At 49.9% G+C, this 18,326-nt stretch overlaps 1 protein-coding gene across 1 annotated transcript in view; it reads left to right on the forward strand.

Moving 5' to 3' along the window:
• The window catches only part of LOC106148274, a 75,441-nt gene extending 70,963 nt beyond the window's left edge, over positions 1–4,478 (forward strand). The window contains exon 16 of the mRNA XM_013513098.1: positions 4,327–4,478. Within this exon, the coding sequence (XP_013368552.1) occupies positions 4,327–4,478 (152 nt within the window). The remainder of the gene's footprint in view (positions 1–4,326) is intronic.
• Positions 4,479–18,326: the final 13,848 nt, after the last annotated feature.

Consider the following 18,326-nt stretch of genomic DNA (forward strand, 5'->3'; position numbering starts at 1 on the left):
AGCTCCCCAGGGACAGAATGTAGGGCAGTCACAGGAGCCACACATTCCCGTCCTAAGGCCTCAGGGCTGAAGCCTGAGCACACCTTCTTTGGCAAGGACAGGTGCTTACTCCTGGCAGACGTTCCTCCCACGTCCCATTGTTGGTGTGTCCCCCTGGTAGCTCCAAGTCTCTTGGTGGTTAAAAAAAATGCAGAGGGAAGGAGGAAGTGATGAAGGGACGGACATGATGAGACCCATGGGTCCCCCAACTATTTATTATGCAAACATTCAAACACAGCACATTTTAAGGAAGAGTACAGTAGTCCCTCCCTGCTTATCGACAGCTTTAGTTGCCTGTGGTCAACCTCTGTCCAAAAATATATATTTCTTGACTCTTTCATGAGTGAGAGAGACCACATCCCCATCATTTTTATTTCGTGTGTGAGTTTAAGTGTTTGTTATTAATCCTTACTATGCCTAATTTATAAGTTAAATTTCATCATAGGTATATATAGGAAAAACAGCATATGTGTGCATATATGTTGTGCATGTATAGTTTATATGGGGATGTATGAGCCATCAATGGTCTTGGCTTCCGCAGGGCCCTTGGGCTGTATCCCTGGGGGATAAGGGGGGTGACTGAGCACCGAGCTCTCATGCCTGCCTCCTGGAGTCAACACATATAAACACCTTACCTTCCCTGCTCTGTGTCTCTCTCTACACAGGTCTATGTCTAGGCATTTTTTGCTGTAAGCTTGAAAGTAAGTTCCAATGGCACCCTTCAGTACTCCAGTGTACATCTCTAAGAGTGAGGTGATTCTCTACACTGAATACTGTTTGAAGAAAATTAATAGCAATCAGGGAGGAAGGGACCTCGAGAATTGGTCAAGACATCAGCACAGGTGCCTCAGTTAGGAAAGTGAGCCTCTCTCAGTGTACTCTTTGGAGGGTTTTCTGGCCGGGGCAGGGCAGTAGCGGGAGGACAGAATGATGGGTACAAAGCCCAGAGGCTGCAGAAGAGCAGAGGCTGGCGTGCAGGGGCGCTCAGGTGTGCTCGAGTGAGCTTGAAGGTGACATATCCCAGACCAGAGGAGAGGGGCCCTCGGGGAGAGCCGGGCCTTGGCGAGGACCTGAGCTGGGTCGAGTCTCTAGGAGACCCGGGCTGCCCCCACCCGGCACTGTCTCCCTTTGGGGCTACAGAAGCAGAGTTTGGGTGAAGAGATACAGTGCCTCCCCAGGTGACCCCTCCCCTTCCCCCTGCGGAGGGGGCACAGAGGCGGGATGGGGGGTAGAACAAGGTTGGGGTTCCAGTGCCCAAATCCTCCTGAACACCTGTGCTGAGGCGGCCCTTGGGGCCTTCTAGCTATGCTATCCAGGGCTCTGCAAAGGCTCCCACAGCTGGCCTGGGCCATGGGGGTGTTCAACCTGTGCCCCTGCACTCAGGGACGGCATTTGGAGGCCGGCGGGCCTGGCTCTGCTGGGACATCCTGCGGGTGCAGGAGAACGGTCTACACGTGTACACACACATGTCCCGAAGTGTGAGAAAAATGGGGGCAGGTATACATTTTGGTGTGCATGCGTGTATGTGATGGTGGGGACCTGGACATTTTGGGGTACAGATCTGGGTATGTTCCCGTGTTGGAGTGTGAGTCTGTGCCCCGACTGATGTTAGAAGTAGTGTTTAGGTACAGTGGGCTATTTTTTATTTTGTTTTTGAGACAGGGTCTCACTGTGTAGTTCAAGTTGGCCTTGAACTTACTATGGAACCCAGGGTACCCTTGAACTCTTGGCAATCCTCCTGCTTCATCCTCCCAAGTGTGGGGATTACAGGTGTGCGCCAACACACCTGGCAATGGAATATTATTTAGTTTTGAAAAGGGGAGAGATGAACATGAATGAATCCAGAGGGCATTATGCTAAATGAAATAAGCCAATCACGAAAATATAAATACTGTATATACTCCACTTACATGAGGAGTCTAGACAAGTCACATTCCATGGAGACAGAAAGGAGGATGTTGATTGCCAGGGCCCATGGGAGGGAGGACACGGGGGTTAGTTTTTAATGGGGACCCTGTCAGTTCTGTGTGAGTTCTAGAGGTAGATGTTGGATGGTACACAAGTGTACTTTATGCTCCTGAGCTGTACTTAATAAAAGTTGCAAGGGTAAATTCTGTTATGTGTATCTTAGCAAAGTTAATAAAAGAAGTGGCATTCTGGCGCCTGTGACTGGCTGCACTGTAAGGTTTTCTATTTCAGAGCGACAGTGGTGCACCCTCCCCTCCCCGTCCCCCACGTGAAAGCCAGAACATTGTCACCCAAGGCGCGCTTTGGGGGTTGTCCGAGTCACAGACCCAAGTCTGCATGGGAGGCGCATCTCGGCAGCCAGGAACGGAATGGAGGCATTATGTCAAAGGAAAGAACTTGATGAAAAATTGTTTTATGAAACTTGAATTTTGGCATGTTTTCACGTTTTCATTTGTCAGAACACAGAGTAATAAATGTTAAACATGTTGTTTATTATTATGCATGGTTGATTTCTTTATGATGACAATCTTATTTTAAAGTTCATGGTGGAGTCATTGCAGGACGGGTGGGAGCTCGCGCAGGATTCTAGAAGTCTAGAGTGGGAGAGACGTTTTATGGTTTATGCCAGCAGGACTATGGGGAGAGCAGTTTTTATTTAAAAAAAAAAAAAAGGGGGAGAGTGTTCCAGGCCCCAGCCTGCTCTGGTGGTGGGGGATGGTGCAGTACTGTTCTGGGGTCCCTGGCTAAGAAGCTGGGTGGTGGCTGCAGGGGGGGCTTTCTTGCTGCAGGCCTGGCTTGCTGAACCCTGATGCTCGGCTCCACTGCCTTAGCCTTTGCTCCTGGGGCCGTGTCTGAGGGTGCTAGTTTGTGGTATGATGGGAGAGAGCCTGGGAGGGGAGCAGGCGGCAGCTGGACAGCTCTCTTGTGAGGTCCCTGTCCCTGGGCTGGGTGTTCTGTGTTTGCGACCAGCGCATTAGTTTCCTTTCTTAAAAAAAATCAGTGTACGTATCCAACAGAGCAGCAGCTACCTTCGTGTGGGGGAATTGGTGCATGTCTATAACATATCTTGTTATTTTTGATCCCTCTACCCCCAGCCCTACTCCCCTTCCTATCTCCAAAAGGTATGCCTTTTTGATTCCTACAATTTCTCCTTATATTTTACTCTTTTTCTAAGTCCTTGGGTAGGATCGGCCCTAGCCCTGGGTGAGCTACGTGTGGGACCCGGGAGGAGAGAGAGCAGCCGCACAGCTGGTCCTGCCATCTGTGGCCCAGGGGTGGGGAGCGCCTTCCCTCTAAGAGTCTGTTTGCCCCCTGGAAAAGGGGACTGTGTCCTCCCAGGCCGTGGGAGCCCCTGCTTCATGGGGCTGAGCATTTGGACGCAGCGCTCCACGCTGCGCTCAGGACAGTGCCGTGTGGGATTCTGAATCTGGCTTGAAGATGAGGACTCTGGGTCAGAGAGAAGGGGGCCATTCCACAAATCACCCAGCCACGGGGCACGGGGGTCTGTCTGCTCAGAATTGTGTAAGACATGGAGTGACGCCCTGCCTGGCGAGCTGAGGGAGGCGTTCTGTGTCTGGGAGGTGAGCAGGCAGCTGACTCAGGACTGCAGAGCACGGGGCAGCTTCCGGGGACAGAGACTTGGCTCCCAGCAAGTCCCATGGTCCTTTCTGCTTAAATACAGCAACTTGGCCTAGACCCAGGAGGCTCTGTCTCTCCTGGATGGAGCTGGTAGCTTGGCCTCCTGGATCTACACTTATAACCCCGGCAACCCCACACTGCCAAGTGATGAATCCCAGCATCTGCTTGATTGCTGGGTGGTGTTCATGGTTGTAGTGGTAGTGTCCTTTTTAGGGGTCCTGGGCTGCAAAGCCAGAGTCGGGGTGGCAGGGACACCAGAGTTGGGGTAGGGCAGCAGGTCCAATGACCCTTCCTGAGGACAGAGGTGGACACAGGAGTTTACACATGGGCCCTTGGAGAAGGACACAGAAAGACTGTGGTCCTGGCCTGGGTCACACAGCATGGTGCGGAGGGTCACCAGCCAGCCCTGCTTCAGGGGAGGGTTGGGTGGGAGTAGGGGAAGTGTCTCCCAGCCCACTGCCACCTCTACAGCTTTCTTTGGCATGTTGGTGGGGGCTGAAGGGGCTTGGAGGAAGGAAATGTGCCCTTCCCCTAAGACGGCTCCACATTCCCACTTCTGAGCACAGATGCGGGGCCAAGAAAAGCCGAGGAGGCTGGCGAGGGTGAGTCGGGGTCCTTCCCCAGACACACAACCAGTCAACCCTCCAGGGGCCTGGCTCCCTGTCACCCCTTCTGCTATAGGAAGTGGCGGGATCCGGGTGGAGTGGAGTGAGTATCCCGGCAGGGGCCGGGCTCAGAGCGGCTCTCTGCTCCTGCTCCTTCTGACCCAAAGCTCCTCCAGCCGCCCACCGCCTCAGCCTCCAGCGCGGCAACGACCCTCCATAAAAGGATAAGGATCACATTCCTCACTTTTTAAGTCGCACAAAAGCTGTATGCATAATTAATGTGCAATAAACGTGAGCGGCTGGAAATTAACTAAATGAAAAAAGGAATACACTTAATTGTGAAAATTTAATTTTGCCTTTATTCTTTCCTTTCTTTCCCTCTCTCCCTCCCCTTTCCCCTGCCCTTTTACAACTTGTTATATTCTCGGAGCCCGTCAGATCTTGCTGGAGATCACAGTGTGAAAGAGTCGCCTCCTGACCTCTTGCCAGGGACTGGGGACAAGATTAGTCTTAAGCGGCAGCCTAGTCAGTTACTTTCAGCCAAGAGTCTGAGGGTGCCCACGAGCCGGGGGCTATTGTGTCGCACACAGGAATGTAATCATCCCCCAAACCCTTCCTTGGGGAGCGCTGGCGTCTGATTTTCAAGGCTTTGGCAGATGCAATTTTGAGAGTCGCCTTTGGAAACTCAGAGAGAAAGCTTATCACGTTATTTAAAATTCCTAAAATAAATTCAGTGGTTAAAAGTCAAAGAACTAAATACATTTACATATATTCAAACAAAGTATTTTAAACAGTAACAGCGAAGGGCCTTTCTTCTGCTAATTTTTAAAAGGACAAGACCTTTTCCAGGTGGTAAGATCCGGTGATGAAATTTCCCAGTGGAAAAATTTATTGACACATTCTTATGGTCACATCTCTTAATAAAACCTGAAGATTCAACTTCAAGAAACAATCCATCCACTTGAAAGAGAACTTAAAAAAATTTTTTTAAAGAATAAAACTCTATTAGCCAGATACCTTAAAATATGATTTATTGCACACATATAACAACAACAATAACCTAAAATATCAAGTCCCTGGAAATAAATCACTGCCGATCCCATCTCCCTAATATGCCAGCTGTTTTCCTGCTTCTGCCGTCTTTTCCAGCCCTGGGCTGTATCAGCAGATAATTTTCAAAGTGGCTAAGAGAATCTAGAGATGGGGCCCAGAGTCATTTTGGCCGTTTGGGGGAAAAAAATGTTTTTAGAATATTCTAGTTTGTTTGGATAGTTTATAGCCGGGCCTTCTCAAGTCTTTACAAAAAGGAATTGACTCAGGGTGTCTCTGGGTTGTCCTGTTACCAGATTAATGGGAAATAAAACAACAGCTCGAGTTCATTGCCACCTCTGTCTGGGTACCTGGTCCTATTTCAGTGATCTCCGGTTATGCAAGAGTTGCCTGGTTGCTGGGGCCCCTGGCTGCAATAACCAGATCTGTGGCTGTGGACACCCCTGGCTGGCCAGCCCGGTTGGCAAAGTGGCTGATGCCATGAACAGGTGGCTCACAAGGGACTGACGAGAGGTAGTGGGCCGGGGTGGCAGGAAGGTTCTGCAACAGTCAGTTCAGCCCAAACCCTCCGGCAGCACCAGCTGGACCCCAGCCACAGGCCTTTGCATTAAACAGCTTCTGACACTAACACACCAGGTCTGCTGGCTGTTGTCACAGGAATGCAATATCCTCTGGAGGTCCCCTTATTAAAACCAAGGCTTGCTGCCACCACCCGGGATAGATTTCTACGCTATTTGTATCGATCACAGGGAAATGTCTCATTCCCTGGTTGACAAATATGGCCAGCAGGGAGTTAGTTAGCATTGGGAGGAAAACATTTGTTTCCCCAGTGATTTGGGGGACCCCGAGCTGGAGCTGTGGTTACCTTCTCGAGGTTGTGATGGGTGAGCTCTAGCAAGGATATAGAGTTATAAATATGCGGATTACCATTTTGCACAACAATAGAACCTGCCAGGGGCCTTCAGAAATACTTTGAAGCAGCCACTTCGTTTTACAGACGGGGGCCAAGGAAAGGGACCCACAAGGTCACAGAGGTAGTAGAATTTCTAGGAATTTGCCTCACAAATACCTGTCGGTGGTGGCAAAGGGTATTCATCACAGGGAAAAGGTGGGCAATTACCTTAATGTCCATCACAGGTAAAGATGCTGGTGTCAGGTAAAAGCACATTGTTACTATTTGCCCTCTTCTGCAGCGGTTGACCCACACGTGACTGTCAGTGTTCGATCTATTGCACCTATTGAATGGCGTGGCACTCAGGAACAAGACGGAGATGTCTCCCAAGCTATATTATTAAATGAAAAAAAAAAAACAAGCGGCAGAGGGATGTACCTGTTATGCTCCATCTGCGATTTCAAGAAGGAAGCATGTACACATTTGCTGGTCTAAGTCTCAGCTCTCTGGGAGGAAACAAGAGAAACTGTCCAAGGTGGCAGCCTGGGGAGTGGGAAAGGTTTGTCAGCAAAGCCTTTTGTTTTAGAGCCTCTGTACCTTGTGTGCATGGCAGCTATCACTAAGTTAACATTTAGAACAGAGATGGAAATGTCAGCAGCACCCTCCCAACTAGGGCTAAGAGCTCAGTGGGCTCGGAGGTCTGAGTTCTGCGCTTCATGGTTCTTTATCCCACAGAACCTCAGTTTTCTGCTCTGTCCAGTGGGGGGATGGTAGTGCTCACTTCCTGGAGTGGAGGGGAAGGTTTCCTTGAGATATGAATGAGAAAGGCTCAACCCTATGGCCCAGAGATGTCAGTAAACGTTGCATATTATTATGAACGACACATAAATCACACATGCACACACATGTGAATCTTTACACTAACTCACTTGGCACTTTGGTTTTCTTGGAAGAGACATTAAAAACTCTCTGCGTGTGTTCAGAGTCTGAAGCTGGGATTGCTGAGTGTTATATCTGTTTGAGGGGCTATTTTTGCGGCCGAGGTGATGGCCCAAGCTGAATTTGCAGGGTGGGGCTGGTGCTTTTCCCCACCGGAACCAGTACACGGTCTTCCGCATCTCTGTGTACACAGGCAGGTGAACTAATAGAATTAAGCTTATTGGTTTAATTCCTCTGGGCCCCGTTGGCAAGAGAAGAGCAGCTGGATGAATATTTTAATTAAGCTCTGACACCCAGAAGTCAAAGTCCCCGAGTGGTCCCAGTGGGCCGTGTCTCACAGTTTGGGGTTTAATCAAGTGCGGCTTCAGAGTTCAAATTTCTTCCTGGACAGAAATATGTCATTAGGCGTCCAAGATTTCCACTGGAAAAAAAAATACAACTTGACTATATTTTCTCTAGAGAATGACACCATGATTCGATTAGCCCTTTTTCCTTGACATTTTGCCCACTTTATTAACTTCTGCTTTGCTTTTAAGCAGGCAACTACTGTTTTACTTCCCTGAAGAAGCTCATAATATTATAATTCAAGTGTCAGGACAGATTAGGTTAAACGAACTGTGTAATTCCCGAAGGAAAACAAACTTCAAAACGGACGCGGTTAGCCTTGTAACATGTCATGGATTGCATTAGCGTCGAGCGGGCGATTCGGTCACCTAATGTGCTAAAGTTGGCTCAGATGTCCCCTACTCTGCAAGGTGAGAAATTACTTAGCTAACAAAACATTTAGTTTTCCTCTCTTTGCATTCTTTCTTTATGAGATCCTGAATGTGACATTTTCACCAAAAAATCTCTTTGCTTATTTGTGAAAAATGTATATTAAAACCAAAACCCATCAAATGGAAAGAAATCACAGATGGTTTTATTCACAAGCAGTAGAATTAATGGCCTCTCTTCTCTTTATAAATATTAGAAGCAGATGAGTTCATTACGATTTCACCCTAATAAAGAAAACCTGCTTGATTTTGACAAGACATCGACTTATCTAATATATCTACTAAATAACAAAGCTACTTCCCGCCCGTAAAACACAGGCTGAAATCACCGGCTTTACCTGGGCTGTTTCTAAATTAATGAAAAACACTCCAAAATTCTGCAAAAGAAAGCGTGGTGGTGGCGGCGGGGTGGAATTCGAGGGATTTTTGAAAATGTGACTGATTTTGAAAAGAGAGGGTTTTGAAATGTTTACTTTGTGGTGGTTTGAAATTTTTACATCTTTCAACAAAGCGGGCAGAGAAGTGAAACCATCTGAAAGGGCTTTTGAAAAGAGCGATTCAGCATTAGTCGGCGAAGCTGAGGCTCCTTTATCTCGGGCAATCTGCGCACATCACATCGTGCTGCGGCGGGGAGGCCGGGCCCTGCGCCCCGCTCCACCCTTCCGAGCCCCAGCGGCCTCGCCGGGCTTCAAAGCGCAGTTGGCGGAGCGTCCTGGGAGGGAATCGGACACCTCGCTCCGGGGACCCTCGGGCCAGCTCGCTCCTCTCCCCCAGCGCTGCCGCCTGATGTGGTCATCTCGTTAGTCATGGGAAGCCCGCGTATTTCTGTTTGTGCCGCTTTCACCACTTGTTAAGCAAGAAGTGGGAGGCTCCGCGAGAGACTGCAAAAGATGTTTGTTCTCCCCAGGGCCCCAGCAGTTGGGGCCACAGCCCATCCATCACTGCAGAGGCCTCACGGAGAAATGGAACGAGTCAGCTTTGCCCAGAGGGGGAGAGCGGTGAAGGGCACGGGGGAGGGGGGCTCTGTCCGGGACCCTCTTGGCTTGGCTCCAACGCAGAGCGTGGGCTCCACCTTCGTCTGAGAACCGCGGAGGGTCGCGTTGGGGGAGGCAAGCCACATAGCTAAGAAGAAAAGCTCCTCACGGCTCGCGGCTGCCGCCCGGATCTGCTCCCCACTTTCCCCAGCGTGTGGGGCTGACATCACAGCCATCAGACACCTGCCCAAACCTGTCTCAGCTGAGGGAGGAGTGAGAACCAAGGTCGATTTTTTTTAAAAAAAGTTCGAGGTGTGGGGGATGGAACTCAAGGCCTTATGCGTGTCCCACAAGCCCTCTGCCACCAAGCAACATCCCCAGCTCAGAAGTCCTATCTCTAAGCAGTTCGTTAAGGTGAACCAGTACCTCCACTGGGTCCGAGACTGCGTCCCTCTGCTGGCCAGCGCTCTCTTCCTCCAAGCTAGGGGCTGCGACCCCTCCAACAGGCCCAGGTGGGCTTCGGGGCTCTGAGAACATCCATCCAAGCACCTCCTTCAGGTCTCAATTCCACCCACGCCAAACTTCTGGGGAAGCAACAAGTTTGAGCCAAGACCCCATGATTGAAATTCCCCAATAAATCCCTCCCAGCTGAGCCCTGAGGGTCCGTCGCTGCTTCAGTAAGCAGAGATGGCGGGCTGGGTGGGGGCTGCAAACTTCAAACAGGACTTGGGGGTTTGGGGGATTGTGCTGAGAGAAGAGGCCACCGGCCAGGGGCTCGGAGGTAATTAGAGAGACCGCATGGTCGCCTCTATAAAGTGGACTGTCTGTATTAAAGCACTAGCGATTCGATTCTCTGCAGGTTACCTTCTTGCTTAGCGAGGGACTGGAAGCAGGCAGAGTCCAACCGCATTTAGGATGGACATGTGCCGCCCTCTGTGAGGCCCCAGCTGGAAGGACCTGCCCCTTTCACAGGCACTGACGCCTTTCAGGACCCCCCTTAAACATGGAGGGTTTGTTGCGCTCCAGGCACTGGGCTGGGCACATCACCCGGGGGACACAGGCCATGGCCGCCCCCATCTTACACGTGAGGCGTGTGAGGCTCGGACAGGCAAAGTTGCCAGCCCCAGGCCAGGCTGTGGTGTAGGAGAATCAGGGTTGGGACCCGTATCCTCCAGTTTCTGCCACTGGCTGAAGCCCAGGCTCAGCGCAGGGACCAGTGGAGCCCAGTGTCGCTTACCTGCCACCCTCCCCTTGGCCCTGCCCCCTGGCACTGCCTGTGACATTCAATCAGGTGGCAGTGATGTCTGGCGCAGCCGTGAGGGCAGGGCCTCCCCAGCTTCCCGGCGACAAATGGTTCTCATTTGAAAGGGAGGTTATAAAAACACATGCCCGAAGACACTGTCAGGGAGTTGAGGATTAATCTCATTTCAGTCAAAGACCATTCCAAATATTTTTCTGGGGGGGGGGAGTGGGGGTGGGCAGCAGCCCTGGCTGGGAAGGAAGTCTGGGTTCCCAGGTGCCCCTCAGGTCAGCCGCTGGGAGGCATGTTGTGGTACAGGCTGCTGGGCGCGGGGTCACCTTGTGTAGGGCAAGGCCAAGCTTGAGCAAGAACCCTGCATTGCTGCCCCAGTCCCTGTGGCTGGCTGTGCTGGAGGCCGACTCTCCGGTACAGACATGCACGCCACGTTCAATATCTTGGCTTGGTTTCAGGGCTGCATAAGTTGCCAGAAGGAAGGGAAGGATTAAATGCCTGGGCTATTTTCATCTTGGGGGTGGTGTCAAACGGGAATGGCTTTCCCTGGTCTCTCAAGCAGAGAGGGCCCTAAAGACCTGTCAGGGGAGGGCACTGGCCCTAGGCCCCCTGCTCAGGCACCTGTGGGCCATGCAGCAAGTCCCCTCTTCAAATTAGGAACCAGGGAGCACTCCACTCTATATTGGGCCAATAGCTCCCAAGCTGGGGGACTGGGTCCCTGGGTCCCTAAATGACATCCTATAATTGAAGGCACATTACCCTCCACCCGACTGACAGCAAGTAGGTTCCAGGCTGTGGTCTGCCATGACTCCGGACGACTTTCATTAAACCCATTTTACAGCTGGGGAAACCGAGGCTCAAGAAGGTGCAAGTGGCTTGACTAAGTTCTGGAAGTTGGGCAACAGTAATATATACATCTCCTTAACCTTGTCAGCTTTTCAAAGCGGGGACTATTGACCTCCCGCTTTACAGGTTCAGAGGTTGAGAGCCAGTATAAGATGTGTGGAGTGGGGGCAGGGCTGGGGGCGCTTGGTCCCTAGGCCCAGGCTCCGGTCCCTCCTGTGATCCCCCCTTCCCGAGGTTGGCCAGGGTGGCTTGGCAGGGCCTCTTCTCCTGGAGCTGTCCGGACCTACAAGGGCTGCCCGGGACCGCTCAGCGGTGGCTGGCCTCCTTCCAAACACACGTCGGCAGCACAAAACCAGTGGATTTATTTTCCGGCCGTCAGAGGAGCTCCACGAGCTCTTCTTTCTTTGTGCGAGGCTCGGGGAGTCACTGTGGTGCGCGAGGATGCGGGCGACCTGCAGAGCGCAGCGAGGGCTGGCGCCTGGCCGGGGTATAGCTCAGCACAGCAACCGGGGGTGGCTGACCAGGTGCAAGCCGGCTGCCCGAGGGCCGGAGAGCCAAGGAGCGGGTGGGTGTCCGTCCACTCTGCTCTGCAACCCTCCTGGCCCTGGCTTTAGAGAGAAGCGCATGGGACAGCCCCACCCCCACCTCAGGAATGTAGGATTCCCTGCAAGGTGCTTTACCCGGGACCTACCACAGGCTGTCCCGGCCTCTACAGGGAGTTACCCTAGGGCGCCCCCGCTAGACAATGAGGTGAGGTCCTGGGCCTTCAGGTTGCCCAACCCCTGCAGGAAGCTCTGATGCGCAGGCGCGGAGGTCTCGGCGGCTAGGGGTAGTGGCTCAGGTCTGAAGCACTCCAATCCTCTGGCAAAATCCAGAAGGGAACATGTTGGGAGGGCCTGTTTGCACAAAGTGGGGACTCCCACACTGGGGGCAGGTTTTGGTTGGCTAGGGTCTCATGGCTTTAGATAATCTGTCCTTCCTGCCCATGCTGGAGGGGCCTTGTGGGGCTTCCCCACCGTCAAAAGCCTTCTGCTGAGCCTTCATCCCAATACCCAACTCCCCGGCTCTCCTGCTTATAGAGAGGCCAACTACATAAGCGGTCTGATCTCGGTGTCTCCACCTAAACACCTGGGTGGCTGGTTACTGTTAGCCCGGAGCCCCGGGCTGGCAGTGAGCTGAAGGGGTAGACCCGGAGGTGGTTCTATCTGACCTCAAGAACCATCCTCTCCTTTAACACGCACACCCCCATGACAGCACCTTTCAGATGCACATAATCTGACTGTGTCCGTCCTAGTTCTGGAGTTGGGTCGCTAAACTGCCCCGGGCTGACTGTATGCTTCTGACTACTCTCCGGGCCTCAGTTTCCTCATTTGGGAAATGGAGGGATCCCTAGCTGCAAGACCTGGTGATGCCCAGCAACTCACTGTCCCCCATAAATATTTGCTGACACGAATGAGCAAACGCCTCATCCGTTCACTCCTCACCTGGAACATCTTTCACCCCAGGGCCACCCCATAGAGCTCAGGTACATCTTGCTTCCTCCAGGAAGCTTCCCCACCTGGCTCTCAGGGAAGGTATTGGCAAAAATAAGAGCCGTTTTCAAAGAATTTGGGAGGACAGGCAAGGATTCTTAAACCATAGAGGCAAAGATGGTAACTGAACCAAACTCAGTACTTGTTTCTGTTTATCACAAGATACCAAGACAGAGGCAGCCCCAGAGACGGGAAAGCTGGTGCACCTATGTCGGATGAACGACTTGCTTGCAAATACATAAGGAATGTAAGGAACAAAGTAAGCAAAAGAGGGACAAGCCAATAGAAAAATGGGCAAAACACCAGATCTTCACAGAAGATATACAAATGCCCCATACACGTATGAACACATGCCCAGCCTCATTAGTCAGTAGCGAAAGACAAGTTTCAACTACAATGGAATACATCACGTCTACTAAAATTACTAATTTTAAAAAGTCTTAAAATACCTGATTTATCGTTAAGGCTCTAGAACCACTAGAACTGTCCATGTGCTGCTGGTGTGAGTGTGGGCTGCTATAGCCATTTTGGAGACTGCTACAACCACCGTGTGAAGACCACTTGGACATATTTCCTGGTTCTGATGCTATGCCTGCTCTGTAACCCAGCAGTTCCACCCCTGGGTATATGTTCAGCAGCAGTGTGTCCATGTGTCCACAAAGTGAGGCAATTTCTCTGGACTACTTATCATCATATTCCTATTTTGGGATCAGTACCACACTGCTTTAAAAAGTTATTTCCCCGAAACTTTAGAGCAGTTTTAGATTTATAGAAAAATTGCATATTTCCCTCAACTCCCACATGCACCTTCTTGTTATTGAAACCTTGAAGTTGTGTGGTGTCACACTGTTTTCATTAGATTTGCAGTGTCTATATCTGGAAGAATGAATTCCTCTTCTATTTTCTTTTAAAAAAATGTTTAATGTGGACTTTTTTTCCTCCCATAAACATTTTATCGTTTTGGAATAACTTTGTCAAATTCTGCCAGAACTGTTGCATGAGTTTTTTGTTTTAAAAAAAGAATTTGTGAATTTAAAAGTGTTTATACCTTCTTGCTTGGAGTTTGCTGCATCTATTAATTAGAGAAGACTGGCATCTTCACACAAATTCACTGAACACATATCTAGCAGGAGCCTATCCTGTGCCAAACACTGCTTCATTTCTCTTTCTTGTCTTATGGCATTGGCTTAGACCTCCAGTGCACCCCGAGGAAATGGTAGTGGCAACTGTCCCTGTCTTGAAGAAAATGTATTTTGGTAGGTATTTGCCAGATGCATTTTTCTGCCTGGGTTGGGACGACTGTAGCAGTCATTAATGCAATGACACACAAATGCCCATTGTTACTGGCGAACATCCTTGAGATGATTCCTATGCAGTCTTAAAGAATGATTTTTTCAGATGCTGCTGAATGCAGTTAGATAATATTTTATTGAGGATCTTCACACCCACGTTCATAAAAAGTAGCCTTCTAATTTTCTGTGTATGTGTATCATCCTTATCTGCTTTGGAATCAGATGGATGGGCTGGTTTTCTTCCTTTTCCCGTGTTCTAGACTGAGTTGTTTCAGAAAAAGTTTCTTATTTCTTGGGAATCTGAGTGAACTCAGCCATAAGATTGATGATTTGGTTCTAGGGATACTGAAGGAAAGGGGAGAGATCTTTAACTGTTTAATAGTTGTTTATTTTATACAGACTTTGATGTTTTTTTTTTCCAGATATTTAATGATGCATAATTATTAAGACATTCTTTACATTAATTGTTACATTGTGGCTAATTTCAGTTTTAGAATGTTTATTAGTACGTGTTTCATTACAAAATGGTTACACTTATCATGGGGAGTTGGTACATGTACATTCTGTTTTCTGCCCCCTAACCCTCTCTTCCCTCCCTGCTCCTTCCACATCTTGGTCCCCTTCCCACCAGCACAATTCATAATAGCTAAGTCTTTAAGCAGCCTATATGTCCAATAGATGAATGGATAAAAGATGTGATATTTATACACAATGGAGAACTAGTCTGCCATTGAGAAGGATAAACTTGAGTCATTGGGAGAATGGATGGAGTTGGAGGCCATAATAATAAGTGAAATAAATTAGCTTAAATAAGCTTACATTAAATAAGCTTACGTGTTGTAATAAATTAGCTTACACAAGCTTTAATGTCACATAGTTTCTCTTCCATGAAAAACTCAAAATATAAATAAAGATAATAGGAAATGGGGGATCTTTTTCAAATAAGAAGAGGAACAAGAGCCTAAGCATGGGCAAGAAAGGGAAAAGGGAGGAAAAAGGAACTGGAAAAATGTAGACAGAATTTCTGGTTTAAATCCTTATTCTTTCCGCCTTCCTCCTCATCAGAAGTTTAGTGTTTTCAAAGGACAAAATTGAAAATTTTTATAATTCGTCTTTGTTCTACGTATTTCACGGGTTCTGCTTTTCTTATCATTTCCTGTTTCTTTGCATTTACTTGTCGCTCTTTTCCTCCCTTTTTCAAATGACTACTTAGTTGGTTTTCAGTCATTTTCATTTTTGGGTAAATAATATCACTGTATCTCCTACTTCAGCTGTTTCGCATGAATTTTGATATGTGGTGATTTCATTATCATTTTGCTCCAAAATACTACTAACTTCCCTTATGATTTTCTCTTATTTAGTTGCATGTTTTGTGTTTTGCAATCAGGTACAATTTAAAAATGCTGTCATTCTGTCATAAATGTCTAATTGTATCACTGGGCAATCAGAGATGATCTTAGGTGTGATATTGAGACTAGAATTTCTTGAGGCTTCTTTTTTAAAAAATTTTATTTATTTATTTATTTATTTATTTATTTATTTATATTTTTCCCGGTACCAGGAATCGAACTCACGACCTCACACTTGCCAGGCAGGCACTATGCTGCTGAGCTAAATCCCCAGCCCCTCTTGAGGCTTCTTTAATGACTTCTCTCCTGGCACTAGATATATGTGGCTCCATATTGGCTTGAAAGTTCTGGATTTGTCAATCATGTTCCTCAAATCTTTTGCATCTCTGCTCAGATTTTATCAATTTGACTACAGTTCCTGAGAGAGGTATATTTTAAATTCTTTAAGTGCAACTGCTGATTTATCTGCCTTTTCTTATTGGGTGTGTCAGTATTTCAGAACTGATGGGCTCTTATTCAAAACAACCTACCCTGTGTAACGTGTCCAGGATCCACCTGGCTCTGGGAAGACACTCTGTGTTTACGTGAAACTCAGGTTCTGTTTGAACTGTGATGCCTGCAGTAGGCTGTTTAGCTCTTTGTTTTCCTTTCGGTGGATGAGCTCTTCTGGTGCCTGTTTTTTATGTCAACTCATTATTCCTTGGCATGCAGCTCCACTGGCTGGTCACATGTATCTGGGTGGGTTAGCTCTCTGTTGCTGTGACAAAATGCCTGAAACAACTTAGGGGAGGAACAAGTGTTTGGCTTGTGGTTTTAGAAGTCTCAGTCCATGGTCACTTGGCCCTGCTGCCTTGGGCCTGGGGCAAGGCAGAGCATCATGGCAGGGAAAGCTGATGGGAGAAAGGCTGTTCATTTCATGGTGGGCTAGAAGCAAAGAGGAGGGGCCGGGGTCCCAGTGTCCTCTTTAGGGGCATGTCCCCAGTGACCTAATGTCCTCTCTCTGGGCCCTACCTCCTAAAGGTTCCAAGCTCGGCAACCAAGCTTTTAACACACAGGCCCTTAGGGGCATTTGAGATCCAAACTGTGATTCCATGGAAGGACCAAAAGCCTGGAATCTAGTCTCTATCTGAGCTGTGCACTGGAGTCACACGGGGAGCTTGGAAATGGTAGCGCCCTTGATGCTCCTGTAGATTCTAGTCTCATCAGTCTGGATGGGGTCTGGGTACAGAAGTCCCAGTGGCAGCTGAGGTTGAGAATCTTGTGCCCTCTCCTGAGGGCAAGGGTGTGCCTGGAGTGCGCCAGCCTCTGCCATCCTCTGCCTGTGTGCCCCCTCTGTCCCAAATCAGGAAAGCCAGACCCTCAGATCCCTGCAAGACCTTGGCCCCGGCACTGGCATTCCCAAGGGGAGTCTCTGGTAGCATCTTTCTGGGGAGGAGGAGGCAGAGCTCAGGGCCCAGCCCAGCCCAGCCACCCCAGAGGCTCCAGCTGATGCCCCCTCCCCGAGGCTGCTGCCTTTCTCACACCCGGGGAGAGGTCAGAATGACCCAGCCATGGCACTGTGGGGGAGACGAGCGGACACGGCCACAGCACGAGTTCGCTCGCCCGCCATCTGAGGTGTCATCAGAGGTTTCAGTCCAGGTTCGCTTGGCCCTGTTGCTTCGTAGCTGTGGTGAGATGCACAGCATGGCGGGCGTCAGGTCAGAGGAGGCCCCTTCCCTTCATGGCAGCCCGGGAGCAAACGCAGAGGAGGGCCCTGGGAGCCCCCAGTGACCGCATTCCCCCAACGGTATCCCACTTCCTAAAGGTTCCAAACCCAACAGTGCCTTTCAGCCTTGCCTGCTGCTGGCTTCTGGTCCCTGGGACCCAAACGAGCCCCTTGTAGCTGTAGTGTTGGGTCCTGTGAGCCACTGGCCCCCTTTCCCATTTTTTTGGCCTCCCCAGAGCTGGATTCTAGGCTGGGAACAAGCAGCCCATGGCAGATCACCTCCTGTCTCACCAGCACCACCGTGGCCTGGCCAGCTTGGAGCCAGGCCTTGTTTGGGAGACCCATTGGAGGCCTGGCTCTCACACCAGGTCTCTGGTATCTTTGATTCCACATCAGGACTTGCCCGGTGCTGGATGTCATGGCCCCCGACCTCCCAGCCTCCATTTGTCTGCCCCACCTGTGCCAAGGGAGTCATTCAGAGTCTTTGCTGCTGCCTGCCATTCTCTAGGCTGGGGGCTCTGAATACCTATGTGGCGGGCGCCTGATGATAAATGGACACAGGCACCTCTGCCAGCAGCAGAGAACTGAATGAGAGAGTCAGGTGGCTGCAGTCCAGGGACACGTGGTACCCTGTGTTCAAGGGATGGGGGGAAGCATCATCTTGCCTCTAAAGGGTCAACATAGTTATCACAGAAGAGGTGCAGAAGCTGGAGGGGGGAACAGAAGTTCACTGGGCAGGAAAGGGGGGGGAAGTATTCTAGGCAGAGGGAGTGGCATAAGCAAATGTAAGGAGGGACACAAAGCCATGGGCCTGGGGAGCCACAGGGGATTTAGAACCAGGAAGGAGGGCTCCCGAGTCCTGAAGGACTCCAGCTCTGCTCTTAGGCTGAGGGGTGCGGAGGCAGTGAAGGGGAAGTTGGGTTAAAGACACACGCAGGGGAGAGAGCTGTGCAGCTGTAAGTGGGGCGGCCCCAGGTGGCTCCAGGTGCGGGACGGGTGATTGGGGGTGATGATGGGGCTGTTCCGAGGCAAGGGATGAGGAGGAGCAGTTCAAGATTCCAGTAAGAGGGTGCATTCAATTCTGCGTGGGCTAGGGTCATGTGCTTTCGGGGTACCCAGATGGAGACCTGTGCAGGTAACTCCTGGAATGACATGGCTGGAGCTCGGAGAGGCCCTTGAAAGAGCAAATCAAGGAGAGGAGGGCTGGGGATTTAGCTCAGCAGCACAGCGCCTGCCTGGCAAGCGCAAGGTCATGAGTTCAATTCCCAGTACCGGAAAAAAAACAAAAACAAACAAACAAAAAAATAAATAGAAAACACAGTCATAATCAAGTTAACAATGGTCCTACAGGCCGAAGCTTACTTTGGCAGGGGATATAGCTCAGTGGCACAAGTGCCTGCCTGCCAGTGCAAGGTCCTGAGTTCGATTCCCCATACCAAAAAAAAAAAAAAAATTCCCACTGGGGATACAGC

Source organism: Chinchilla lanigera, unplaced genomic scaffold (assembly GCF_000276665.1).
Source record: "Chinchilla lanigera isolate Chin_1 unplaced genomic scaffold, ChiLan1.0 scaffold00018, whole genome shotgun sequence".
NCBI lineage: Eukaryota > Metazoa > Chordata > Mammalia > Rodentia > Chinchillidae > Chinchilla > Chinchilla lanigera.